Source organism: Protomyctophum parallelum, assembly GCF_964188405.1.
Source record: "Protomyctophum parallelum genome assembly, chromosome: 14".
In the NCBI taxonomy this organism is placed as follows: Eukaryota; Metazoa; Chordata; class Actinopteri; order Myctophiformes; family Myctophidae; genus Protomyctophum; species Protomyctophum parallelum.
This window is the reverse complement of record NC_139709.1, coordinates 26562469-26576754: the sequence shown is the minus strand read 5'-3', so window position 1 is coordinate 26576754 and position 14286 is coordinate 26562469. Positions and strand designations below refer to the sequence as shown.

Below are 14286 nucleotides of genomic sequence, written 5' to 3'. Positions count from 1 at the left end.
TGTTACGTATACATTTTCTACTGCCTTTGTTCGCCACTGACGAAGGCTGTATAGCCGAAATGTTTGTTCTTTAATTGACAGACAATGAGTTATTGACAAGCAAAAAGTTAATTAGCATTTTATTCAGTATGTTATTAATTCACTAAGGACAAATGCCCACATTCTTTGTTCTGCGATTTCACACTCACACAGACACAGTAACACAAAAGCAGATCTCAGCTGCACTCTTGGGTTCATGTGAGGATAACAACATAAACTTCCATCTAAACGCTTGCCAAGCCCTGCAATCCTGCATCTCACTCCAGCCTGCCTGATTTTTATTTATTTTATTTTGTTCATTTTACTTTATGCACTATGCACTCAACTCGTCTGACAGATTTTGCAAGGAAGTTGAAAGGAACTTACTGTGCACCCAGTGGAATATCAGGAGTGCTCTCACTCCTCTGCAATATGGAAAAGTCATGGCCACTCATTTGGTTTTTCAGTAAACACGGAACGGAACCACAGGTGTCACTATTCACGTCATTGAAACGTCATTGAAAGAGAAAGGTCAGGCTGAATCATGACTTGTGCATCATAATCATATTCAATTATTTGTGTTGCTATGACTCCTAAACCGAGTTGACAGCTCAATGCTAGGATGAGGGATGACGTTAATCAAGACCAGCCTGACCGGGACCCACACATGCACTGTGAGAATCTTCCATCATCCAGAAATATCATTTTCTGTCTTAGAGAAGACCTGTTACTGAATAATGTAACGTTGTGTAGCAATGACTTTCTGTGCTGAGAAAGCGAACTTTCAACACACACAGAACACAGTGGGAAGGGTTGTGTTAAGGATTTGTGTTAAACATCTGCAAAGTTCCTCTTTAAGCCTGCAGCACAGCAAATGGAGTAAAATCTTAAAAATGTTACATTCCTAAAAATACATACTGATGTGCTGTATTCTTTGTCTCTCTATAGATACATCGTTCCATGACTCCACCAAAGTAGTTCATGGAGTGATTGTCCACGCCTCTCTCGGCTCACCACCAACCAGCCATCACCAGCACCTCCTTCATGTCGGAGGCTCAGGCTTCAGGTTCCCAACCTTATTCCTACCCAGAGCTGGAGGGCCAGGTTGAGGCCTCTGGGTGCAGGGGAGCCTCCTCTTACATCTCCATGCCTAAGAGGTCATCAGGACGCAGCTCCATGGCACAGCTACACCAGATGGATGGCTACAGCCACGCTAGGCCTCACCTAGGCCTCACCTCAGAGGGCAGCGATTGCAGTAGCCAGGGCCCCCTGGCCTCCTCTCACAGCCCCTGTGAGAGCATCATCTCCCCCTCGCTCCAAGAGGAGGATGTGGAGATGAAGAGCAACGGGTCCAGTGGAAGTGGTACGGAGTCACACAGCAATGAAAGCCATGGGAATGACTGTCACGGCAACGAGAGCCATGGGGAGTCAATGACGGGTAGCTCTAACAGCAACAGCAAAGACTCCGGCCTGCTGCGGTCGTCTGAGAGCAACAAGAGGTCAGTCGCTGCAGGAGTGGATTTTACATAGAAATGTAAATGTAAAATGTCATGGTATCCTATATATATATATATATATATATATATATATATATTTATTTTTAAACATTAAACATTATTTTATAGGGATTCGTTTGATTCCTTAGGAATTTCTACGTTGGTTCCTTTGATCGAAGCCGGAACACAATCGATCGATTGATCATTAAAATAAGAATGCTCTCAAACACCCCTGGGCGGGCCAGACGGCGTGCATTTTCGCTTTAAAGATTTTCAAGTGTGCAGTGATCCAGGAAAGGTTGGGTTTGGGGTTTGTATTAGTCCTAGTCCTACAACATAAACCAGAATAAATCGAGTTGACAATCAAATGAGGCGATGGGGCGGCAGTGTCTCAGGGGTAGATTGGCCGGTAGATCGGCTGGATAGCAACCACGAGGTTCCCAGTTCGATCCCGGGCTCCTCCAGAGTTGGTGTCGAAGTGTCCTTGAGCAAGACTGAACTCCTAATTGCTCCCATTGTGCAGGTTGGTGCCTTGCATGGTTTCCTCCGCCATCGGTGTGTGAATGTGTGTGTGAATAGGTGAATGTAATGCACAATCTTTGTAAAGCGTTGGTTGGCTTTGGATAAAAGCGCTATATAAATGCTCAATTTTACAATATACTTGTAATAACAGTAGTTAGAACATCCTCAAGTATTTTTGCTGTACTGCATAGCACTGCTATTAAAGTAACCCTCAATATATGTTTAGATATTTCTGCTGACCGTAGCAGTTTAAAACTCCAAGGTATTTTGGTTTGCGGTCTAACCTGTCTGAATGAATGCACTCAATGTAGTAATCAACAATGTAGGCTACATGTTTATTCTAAACTCATGGAGGCAAATATATAATCACAGAATTGAGGCACGTATGCTTTTAACATAGCTCAGCTGTAGGATGAGCTAAGTAAATTAAGAAGGTTACATTGGCAGTCTATGATATTTCCATATCTGTTGAAAGATTTATGGCTGCCTTAGATAGTGCTAAGGCGCTATACAGCAGATAATAGGAACGATCTTTCACTTGGTGATACAAGCGTGAAATTTGGCATGAACATGCCTCTGGGTCACCTCTTTAACTTTTTTAACCGAGCCAACGAAAAATCCAATATGGCGGTCATTTTTCAAGATGGCCGCCAAATAAAAAAGGCCTTTTGTGGCGGTTCTGGACAACCATGGGTGCGGCAGATTCGAGACCGGGCACTGCACTCCCTGTGGGTGTGTGGAACGTGTGTGTCGAATTTAAAGTCGGTGGGGCGAACGGTTCTCGAGTTACGTGGATTACAGCTGTACACATGCACACAAAATTCGTGCAATATAGCAGATCATTGGAACGGTTGTTCGCTTGGTGATACAAGCGTGACATTTGTCATGAACCTTCCTTTGGGTCAACTCTTTAACTTTTTTAACCGAGCCATCCAAGAATCCAATATGGCGGTGCTATTTCAAGATGGCCGCCACATCTAATTGTTAGCCTATGTCTACATTTCTTACAAATTTTAGGAAAAATTTCACCATTATAGATAGATAGATAGATAGTTTTTTTTATTTTTTTTATATATATATTCTTTATATTATTATTATTATTTTTATTATTATTTTCTTTTTAGTTTTCATACTGAAAATGGTAGCATGCTAATGCTAACTTAATGCTAACATGGTAGCATGCTAATGCTAACATAATAATGCTAACATGGTAATATGCTAGCATGCTAACATAGCATGCTAACATGATAATGCTAACATGCTAATTAGCATTAATAATAAAAAAAAAGAAAAAAAAAAATCTATCTATCTATCTATAATGGTGAAATTTTTCCTAAAATTTGTAAGAAATGTAGACATAGGCTAAAATTTAGATGTGGCGGCCATCTTGAAATAGCACCGCCATATTGGATTCTTGGATGGCTCGGTTAAAAAAGTTAAAGAGGTGACCCAGAGGCATGTTCATGCCAAATTTCACGCTTGTATCACCAAGCGAACAACCGTTCCAATGATCTGCTATATTGCACGAATTTTGTGTGCGTGTGTACATCTGTAATCCACGTAACCCGAGAACCGTTCGCCCCACCGACTTCAAATTCGACACACACGTTCCACACACCCACAGGGAGTGCAGTGCCCGGTCTCGAGTCGGCCGCACCCATGGTTGTCCAGAACCGCCACAAAAGGCCTTTTTTATTTGGCGGCCATCTTGAAAAATGACCGCCATATTGGATTTTTCGCTGGCTCGGTTAAAAAAGTTAAAGAGGTGACCCAGAGGCATGTTCATGCCAAATTCTTTCACAATTCTCTCACAATATGGCTGTTAGCCGCTGTACTACTATAACTAGAAACCGTTAAACCGTTAAACCATATTATATGATCTGTTGCTCAGAAATAGGAAGATAAAGTTTGGCCAATGTGTGAAACAGACAGCCCGCTGGTCTAATTAAGTACACAAACTCTGCTACTATCCGCACGCTGAGGGTTCTGTTTTCCCTCAACCTTACAGGGCAAACAAGTCGTGTCCTGAAATGAACTTGGGTTGAAACATCCCTCTGTTGACACTGGAAAGGCCTGTGCCCTAGAGTGGGCCACGTTATATTAAACGAGACTTTTTGAAGTTTATTTTAGAACTGATCCCTTCTGACAGTGCAGGGATTATATCGGAGTCTGACTTGTTGGGCCAGATTTTGAAATGCTTTGTTTGCATGCCCACCACTTGTTTTTCCCTTTGGTGGTGCCATAACAGGTCGCTTTACCTTTTGGCCTATAACTCTTGAACCGTAGGTCATACAATAAAATATTTTTTTAATTTAATTTAATCATTTAAATCTCCATCGTAACATTGGAGTAATGTTGTTGACATTGTTGAATGTTCATGGCTAGATTGTCATCTTTCTTTTTGATATTGCCTAGGTCAGATGCATAAATGGGTGAGATGAAATATATTTTGTGAATTGTGCTTACCATCCTACTGACCAGAACAGAGAGAGAACAGTTTTATAAATAGTCTCTGACATAATGAGTGCAAAAGAGAGATTCAATTCAGTGACCCTGCCCAATGAAACCAATGTTTTTCTTGGTATATCTCTCTCTCTCATAGCTACCTCCGTGCCCAGCTCCGCCTGTCTATCAACTCAGTACTGTTCACTGCGTGTCATGGATTTTAGACAAAGGGCTTTGCCTACGCATCTGAAATACGGTTGACTGAAACAATATTCATAATATTAACAGAATAATGATGAATAGGAGAATAATCTCTCTGTCTCTGTTATCTCACATTCCAGCTCATCTCCTCCAGGCAGCTCTGTGGCCTTCAGTCTGCTGAGCTCGGAACAAGACAGCCCTTTTACCAGCGGCTGCAGGTTAGCATTCCATAGTCGTCTTCTTCAATTAGTAATTAGTCAGGTTCTCATTAGTCTCATAACCTAACCTTTACCTGGATCAGCTACCATTATCCTGTATTTAGGCAGTTAGCTACTTTTCAGTACATTGCAAGCCTGTGTATTTTTGTTGAGCAATTGCTTTCTTCAACAATAAATTAAGCTATAGCGAAAGGTTGTAAAATCAAATCAAATGTATTTCATCTTACTTCCTTTGTTGAACCGTTGTAAAACCTGTTTTGTTCATAAAGGGACAGTCTCTCATTTGGAATGACAGTGTGTGTGAGTTGTTTTCTGACTTGTTTTGAGATATAGCCATTGCTTGCTGCATCTACATTTATGTGCATGTGATTTGTGCATCTTGCAGTAGTGAGGAGTCCGCCAAGGCCAAAAACCAGAAGGAAATGATTAAAACTCTGAAACAACTGAAGCGTCAGCTGCCCTCCAGGAAGAGCAACAAGGACAACACGACCCTCAACACTCTCAAATACGCCCTGCACTGTGTCAAACAGGTGGAAGGTAAGCACACTCACATCTCACATCTCATGGTCGAGTATAATAAATGGACAGTCTATGATGTCAGTTATGTTTAGATTTGGCCATATGGAGAGAGACATACAGAGATTCCTAGAATTTCTAGATAGATAGAAGATTATATTAAAGGATTTCATCAGTGTATATTCACTGTATATTATTTGCACATACAGTGAAATGTGTACTATGCATTTAACCGACCCAGAGCCATCTAATAGAAGAGTTGCGGGGGCAGCAAACAGTCCGGTCACGTTGTTCATGTACTCGCGCGAGCCCATAGACTCCAATGCATTCCGTAAACTTCCGGTTATCCCCATGCTCAATGGAAGTCTATGTAGAAGAGCCGCCATTGGACTGGCCCCATGAAGTTAACAGAGTTTGCGTAACTCATTTCCCCCGTACTCTATGGCTCTGAACCGACCCAGTGGGCATCGCCCGGGGAGCAGAACAGTGTCTTACTCAAGGACACTTCAAAACATAGGCCAGTGCCGTGAGCCTTGACACAAACCAGGGACCATCTTTTTCAAAGGTGGCCTCTCTAGTCTCTACCCACTCAGCTATGGCCGCCCTTGGGCTACATGGGCTATTCTTTATCTATCAGTCAGAGGAAAGATTAAGGTTTGGGTGGAATGACATTGTCTGTCTGTCACATATATATTTTATGTGTGCTTGGGTGTGTTTTTTGTATTAAAGGTTAATCAAAAGGCTTGGTTCAATTAAGCATAGCCTGACTCAATGGGCCTTTTCACAAAACCTGTGTACAATCAGAGTTTATCCTAAAGTGCTTATACAAGTGTTTGCACAAGTATAATCTGATTCAGCGTGAGGGGCACTTAAATTCAAAAAAGTAGTGCCAAAGTAAAACGTTTAATGTGCCCAACATTTGAAAAACAAAGGGAAAGAAATCAGCTTGTTTTTGAAGTAAGGATTAATAACTGGGCTCATAGACCTAAGGCAATTTAAAGATATTTTTTTTTGCGGCTTACGCCTTTTATTGATTTTTGAAGGGACAGACAGTAGGCTGACAGGAAACGGGAGAGAGATGGGGGGATGACATGCAGTAAAGGCCGTGTCGGGTCCGGGAGTCGAACCCGCGGCACACTGCGACTGGATTACCAGTCCGGTGCCCAGACCGTTACACTACGGCCTGGGCCGACCTAAGGCAATTTTAAACTGATTCTTCAGTTGAAGCATAACAGCTGCACCGAAATGGTGTTGGCCATCTACTAGAAGAAGAGGAAAGAACTCCATAGTACACTATTAACAGTACAAATGCAAATGATTCAAACATGTTGGATTTACGAGGAGGAGGAATTCATCTCATATACAACACAAATCAAGGCTGTACACACCCTTTCATGAAAGCGACATTGGTCTTTACGTAGACACAAATCTACCTCGAAATTTAACAAGAGCTTTGCGAATGAGTCCCAATATTTACATATCAGAAAGGGTTGACAGCGGCACAAAAGCTGTGTTATTAGCAGTGTAAAGAATCAATGCGTTTTTGGCATTGGGCTGTTTCTCACTGTTTACCTACATTTCAGGTCAGGTCAGGAGATCAATATTGCACTTGAATTTCCCTCTGGGGATCAATAAAGGATTATCTTATCTTATTACTCGCTGCAGCAGCTTGTTTACAATAAGAACTACTTTCTAAATGGTAAATGGTGCATTTATATGGCGCCTAATTCTGAGCTTTGTACCAAACAATTATCAGAATTAACAGTGACGCTAATTCTGACCGTTGTACCAAAGGTTATCATTATCAGTCTGTTTAGTAAGGAAATGTGGTTTTATTTCTGGGTAAGGTTCAGGCAAAACAAACACATACAGACGTGTGTTTGTCTGTCTGACTGTCCTCCGCATATCTCGACCAATCAACGTCAAACTTGCCATGAGTATCGGCAAGGACTCGACTGTGCGACGTGGGAAGTCTGTCGGATCGACGGCTGTCCAGAAATGTCTATATAACTAATTATTTAGGCCCCGTGACAATTATAAGAACTCTTCGTCTCTGGGTACAACTGGTAAAATGGTAATCGGCATAGTCTATCTATAAATTGCGTAATCTCTGCGTATCTGTCTGTCTGTGTTTCCACCACAATGGGTACTCAACAACAGGTAAGATGTGTACAGTAGGTACACTGACAACGGGTATAATGAGTAATGCATAATCGGAGGGGAATGCATTCTTGGGTATCATCATCTCCCATGTAATTTAGATAACTAACAGAATAAAAAAAAAAAAAAAAGGGGAAACACAATACGACGTCGTAGAAAAACAGACACTCGGCATGTATTTGTAAACTATGACGTTGTGCTCTACTTGTGTTTCAGCAAATGAGGAATATCATCAGCTGCTTATGAGTGGTGACAGCCAGCCGACGGGCCTGGACGTGTCTCGTTACACCATACAGGAGATTGACAGTATTACCTCTGAATACACCCTCAAAAACAACGTAAGTCACTGCAATCAATCCCACGCAACCTGTCTGTCTGTACAAGAAAGAAAGAAATGGGTCATATATCCTTTCTAACAATATGGTTTTACTGAAAACATTGCACCTGGCTACAGCTGCTATTGACAATGAATCTAAACAGTACCACAAATTAGCAAGATAGTTTCTCACTGCTCCACTTAAAACATTTTCTTCTAATCTAAACAAAAACATCCTTTATACCTGGATTGTTGAAATTAATATACCGGTAATCTGAAAAGAAGAACAAACACGCTTTTGGAATATGTAACGGTAATTTGCTATATCATATATATATTGCGCATGTTGATATTGCCATGATGATATATTTTGGATATATTGTGCAGCTCTATTGAATACACTTCTTTACATGTATTTCACATTGAGGTCAGGATCAAAATCACTGCCAGTTTCTGGCAATGTATTTTAAAATTAAAAGTCTGCTTCCGTCTCCCCGACAGGATATTTTCGCTGTGGCCGTGTCTCTCATCACGGGGAGGATTGTGTACATCTCTGACCAGGCTGCCTCCATCCTCAACTCTAAGAGGGACCTGTTTAAGAGTGCCAAACTGGTGGAGTTCCTGGCACCACAGGATGTCAGCGTGTTCTACAGCTTCACCACGCCTTACCGCCTGCCCTCCTGGAGTAGTGGAGCAGGTGATGGATGGCACCTGGGATAAGATATACCCGATCCTCTGCCTGGGTAGACTTTATAATCGGGTGATAATGCCCAATAAAGTGGGATTATTACATAAAGATTGACTTAGATGATGGGTCAGGATATTTCCAGACGAGAGGCAGACTGGAGCCGCATCACTGGATATAATCTACAATAATCTTTAAAGCATGCTTGCTAGCTTGTCTTGGCTTTCTTTTGGCGATCAGTTTAAATTTTCAAAGCACCGCTAGCCAATGCTCTCACCATTCTTGTGTGAATGAGGTGACATTTCTTTGCAATTCCAGTCTGTTTGCGTAGCTAGCGCTGGTTAAACTGAACACCCAAACTCGCTGAATCACTCGATATTAACAACCATGACTGGAACCCTGTCGGCTAGCTAGCCTATACCAAAGAAGAATAGACTCCTTCATTTTCCACCTAGATTGTTTCCCCCTTATTTTAATTCATGAAGCCAGGACTTGAGCTGTGAATCTCTGCTATGCGAGGGAGCAGGAGACTCAGCTGCCTGATAACTACTGGTATTTACTGTAGCTGGGTAATTTTCCACTTCCTCTCTGACTTTTGAATTTAACCTTGTCTGTTTCCCGCATCATAGAGTCCTCCCCACCAGACTGCATGCAGGAGAAGTCCTTCTTCTGTCGTATCAGGTGGGTGATTTTGCCAGGCCATCTGCTCCTCATGCGTAGTGTTTATTCACTGTCTCTTCCACTCTAAATGCTTTTCATTATTTTGTCCCATCTTACTGCATGTGAAAGGCAACCCAATTATTCTTCCAGGAGAGGGATATCCGGACGTGCATACATACAGACAGACATGTGCGCACACGCGTACTTACACAAACACACACCCACATCCACCCACAGACACGCTTAATTATACATCTCCAGTTCTCCACTCAATTTTTAAGTTGTTTTTATCACAAGTTGTTTTTTATCACAAGCCAAGTTCACCTTGTGGTGCACTTGGCTTAGCTGGTAAGCCGAGTGGAACCAGGTGAAACACCTGTTTTTCAGGAAATTCCAATAACACCTAGACAAGTGGCTTTTTTAAGATGTTTCTTTTGGCTTTCGCCTTTTTTCTTTTTTTTATTGATAGAGGGATAGGTGAAAGTAGGCTGATATGGTCTGTGTCTGCGGGTACAAAAATGGTGTGTGCAAATTACCACATACAGAAAGGCTTTAGACAGGATCAAACTGCTTTATTCAAAACAATAAACTGGATTTCCGGCTAAGCCTGTTGACATGAGTTTAGTAAACACCAGTTCAATTAATATCCGTATCCTGCACTAGCTCTTATGTTTTTACAGGAAGCAAATAGAAATACAGAATCTAATACCATGGCTGTTAGCCATTTCATTTGGGGAAAATAGCTTCACAGTTCCCCCTTGAGTCCAACAACTTGATATCCTAATTATAAAACTATTGAATTGTTTTTTTTAAAGTACACAGTGCAACAATTAAAAAAAAGCCAAAATTGATGAAATCACAAAAACGCTATAGGCTCGTTTATATTGCGGTCCATTTAAAACATTCAACATCTAGACAAACATCAGTGCAAAAAATGGCAACTATGTAAGACAAGAGTAGAATACTGTCATACCGTGTAGCTGTCCTTACAATTGTCTGAATCTCTGCTCTTGTCTCTATCCAGTGGCAGTAAGGACTGTGATGGAGACCGGCACTACTATCCGTTCCGTATCACACCCTACCTGATGAAGGTCCAGGACAGAGAGCATGCTGAGGAACAGTTCTGCTGCCTCCTGCTGGCAGAGCGGGCTCACTCGGGTTACGAAGGTAAGCACCCCAACCTGCCTTGTACCACCCTTAGAGTATAGAGACGGCACCGGATTTCTCCTCCCATCCACTTGCATTAAGTTGCTCAAAAGCGCATGAGGCGATTTCACTCCTCCTTCCGGGTAGGAACGGAGCGCATTCTGGGATTGATTGGGCCAAACACATGAAAGCGCTGGCCGTTGACTATCATTGCATGCGGTCACGTATGAAACGGCGTTCACGTGTCATCATGAACGTGCGCAATGATAGTCAACCTATATCATTGCACATTGAACCAGCACATTCATGTGTTTGGCCCAGCGCTGCAATGCCAAATTCGGCCACTATGTCCATTTTGCCTCAGGGATTCCTCCGGGTGCCGTCTCTATTAATATATACTCTAAGGTACCACCACACACTACAGTGTTAATTTAACTCTGTGGGCTCTGTCTTATACCTGGCAAAATACAGCGCACAGTGCAGTTAACCCCACTTTATTTAACCTCCTTTCTGTATGTTTTCAACTTGAGAGGGAAGGCATCTTTAAACTCATTACCTGCCTTTTTTTCTAATGTCATTTCCTGCCGATGAAGTCTTTGACACCTTTTGGGGATTATTATTCATCCAGAATAGCCTCTTATTTCCTGTTCAATAAAAAATCTGCGATACCTTGCGGTTACTATAATGCCTCTGATGAAAACGAAAGTGTCCAGCGGTAGATCGGTAATGGACGATAACTACTTATGGTTTACCAGGGTGAATTTTCGGGGGTTTTCAAAATAAAACTTCCGTCTGGAATCTCCGGCAGGGAGCGCCTTTAGACTGAGCAAACCGCAGCAGCCAATGAGATGTTTAACCTCTAAAGTAATCCTGGTGTACTGCTGACCACATAACTGCTAGAGAACTTGAATACTTTCTGTTTCCTTTCCAGCTCCAAGAATCCTACCAGACAAACGCATCTTCACTACCACGCACACTCCAAGTTGCCTGTTCCAGGATGTTGATGAGAGGTAAGACATAGTGTGAACTGTTTTCTTACCCTTGACCCAAAGTCCTTGACATTTTGCACAGAGATCGATCACAGACTTCCTTGGGGACTTGCTCATTCACTGATTTTCCTTATTGTCTCCACCAGCCGAAGGCATGGGGGAGAGTATGTTTTGCACTCCGTCCGTGTGTCCGTCCGTCCGTCCGTCCGTGTGTCCGTCCGTGAGCAGCTAATCTCGGCCACCGTTAACCCGGTCGATGCCACATTTTGCACACACACTCCCTGGATGCCAACCATGAACCTCTGCCCCAAACATTCCAGAACGGCCTGTAATAGCGCCACCAGGAGGCCGCTTTGTGCAAAACAAGTTTTTGCACAGTACACCTACAGATTTTGTCCAAACATCACGCAAATTGGTACACAGTCTCTCTAGAGCCATTCAACCAAACCGGTCTTTCACATTTACTCAGACTCCATCCTGATTGGTTAAGATTGGCTTCCAAAATTCACAAGAGTGCTCAGTTTCAAACAAAATGCTGCAAATCATGAACACATCGCGTGATTTCCGTGAAATTGTGCACCCACATTCCCACTATGCCGAGGACGAAATGCCACATGAACAATTTCAACTCAGCCTCAAGGTGGCGCTATAACTGGCCCAAAAGTGTTTTACCTCTAACTGCACGGATCTGTGGATAACTTTGTATGCCAACTCCCTAGAGGCCAAGGAAAAACCTTTGCCTGGAATTTTTCACATCTGCTCTTTATAGCGCCACCAGGAGGCCGACATATGTAAAACACATTTTCTATTATTACTCCTTCACATTTTATCCAAATTTCACGCAAATCGGTACACATGATCTCCATAGTCATGTGATCAAGACAGGTTTGTTTGATTTCTCATATTCCATCCTGATTGGCCACGATTGGCTCCTACAGTTTGGTCCGATTGCGATGAAACTGTGCACGCATATTCCCACTAGGCTGAGAAAGAATCCTGGTGGAGACCTGTGCCGATTGGCACTTTATCTAGTTTATTTTCAGTTTATTTTGTTATTGTTTGTTTACTCTATTATATTGTTCTCTATACTGTTTCAGGGCTGTTCCACTCCTCGGCTATCTCCCCCAGGACCTCATTGGTACCCCAATCCTCACGCACTTTCATCCCAGTGACCGACCGATCATGTTGGCCATTCACAGGAACGGTGAGTGGGGGTTTGGGTGAAACCATTGATGAAACAGAGAAAAGCTTAACCACATGGTCTAAGTAAGGGTCAAAAATGTAAATTAATTACCGGTAATTAATATACAAAGCAAAGAAAACCTTTGTTTTAACTGTTTTTAAATGATCCATTCGTTCCAAACAAATGTGCATATCACAGTTAGAGCTATAATTACCATGCACCTCTAAATGAACATAGAATTTATGATGATAAATGCTTCAAATATTTAGTTATTAGTATTATATGGCAATATTATTGTCTCCACCAGGCCGAAGGCATGTGGGGAGAGTATGTTTTGCACTCCGTCCGTCCGTGTGTCCGTCCGTCCGTCCGTCCATCCGTCCGTCCGTGTGTGTGTCCGTCCGTCCGTCCGTGTGTCCGTGAGCAGCTAATCTCGGCCACCGTTAACCCGGTCGATGCCAAATTTTGCACACACACTCCCTGGATGCCAACGATGAACCTCTGCCCCAAACTTTCCAAAACGGCCTGTTATAGCGCCACCAGGAGGCCGCTTTGTGCAAAACAAGTTTTTGCACAGTACACCTACAGATTTTGTCCAAACATCATGCAAATTGGTACACAGTCTCTCTAGAGCCATTCAACGAAACCGGTCTTTCAGATTTCTCACACTCCATCCTGATTGGTTAACATTGGCTTCCAAAGTTCACAGGAGTGCTCAGTTTCAAACAAAATGCTGCAAATCATGAACACATCGCGTGCACCCACATTCCCACTAGGCCGAGGACGAAATGCCACATGAACAATTTCAACTCAGCCTCAATGTGGCGCTATAACTGGCCGAAAAGTGTTTTTACCTCTAACTGCACGGATCTGTGGATAACTTTGTATGCCAACTCCCTAGAGGCCAAGGAAAAACCTTTGCCTGGAATTTTTCACATCTGCTCTTTATAGCGCCACCAGGAGGCCGACATATGTAAAACACATTTTCTATTATTACTCCTTCAGATTTTATCCGAATTTCACGCAAATCGGTACACATGATCTCCAATCATAGTCATGTGATCAAGACAGGTTTTTTTTATTTCTCATATTCCATCCTGATTGGCCACGATTGGCTCCTACACTTTGCAGGAGTAGCCCGCTTTGTACAAATCGCCACAACTCCTCAACGCAGCGTCCGATTGCGATGAAACTGTGCATGCATATTCCCACTAGGCTGAGGAAGAAATGCCACTTGACAGTTTTCAACAGCCTGATGGTGGCGCTACAACAAGCCAAGTCGCGTCATGCACTCGCACACACACACACACACACACACACACACAACCGGTCGATGCCACATTTTGCACACACACTCCCTGGATGCCAACGATGAACCTCTGCCCCAAACTTTCCAGAACGGCCTGTTATAGCGCCACCAGGAGGCCACAACCTGACCTGCCCTGGTGGAGACCTGTGCCGATTGGCACTTTATCTAGTTGGGCTTGTTTTGGCTTGTTTTTCGAGGGAAGATTTGGCTTATTTCTCTCGCCAAGAGTTGGCTTGTTTTGGGCTTGTTTTTGGAGGTGGGTTGGCTTATTTCTCTCACAAGAGTTGGCAACACTGATCTTCTCTGATCATGAGCATTACACACATAATGATAAGCAGACTGGGGAACCATAGTCCCATAGTGATGGAAAGGGACCTGGTCTGGACCGAATAATAGACCATAATAAATCATGAACCTGAACC

The 14286-nt window shown here is 42.8% G+C and overlaps 1 protein-coding gene across 1 annotated transcript in view; it reads left to right on the top strand.

Annotated features, from left to right (window-relative positions):
• per2 (period circadian clock 2) overlaps nucleotides 1-14286 on the top strand; it is a 29979-nt gene that overhangs the window by 4942 nt on the left and 10751 nt on the right. The window contains exons 2-10 of the mRNA XM_083782516.1: nucleotides 967-1517; nucleotides 4823-4900; nucleotides 5286-5437; nucleotides 7793-7914; nucleotides 8394-8589; nucleotides 9207-9258; nucleotides 10262-10404; nucleotides 11315-11393; nucleotides 12470-12576. Coding sequence (XP_083638642.1) covers nucleotides 1063-1517; nucleotides 4823-4900; nucleotides 5286-5437; nucleotides 7793-7914; nucleotides 8394-8589; nucleotides 9207-9258; nucleotides 10262-10404; nucleotides 11315-11393; nucleotides 12470-12576 — 1384 coding nt within the window. The 5' untranslated portion in view covers nucleotides 967-1062. The remainder of the gene's footprint in view (nucleotides 1-966; nucleotides 1518-4822; nucleotides 4901-5285; nucleotides 5438-7792; nucleotides 7915-8393; nucleotides 8590-9206; nucleotides 9259-10261; nucleotides 10405-11314; nucleotides 11394-12469; nucleotides 12577-14286) is intronic.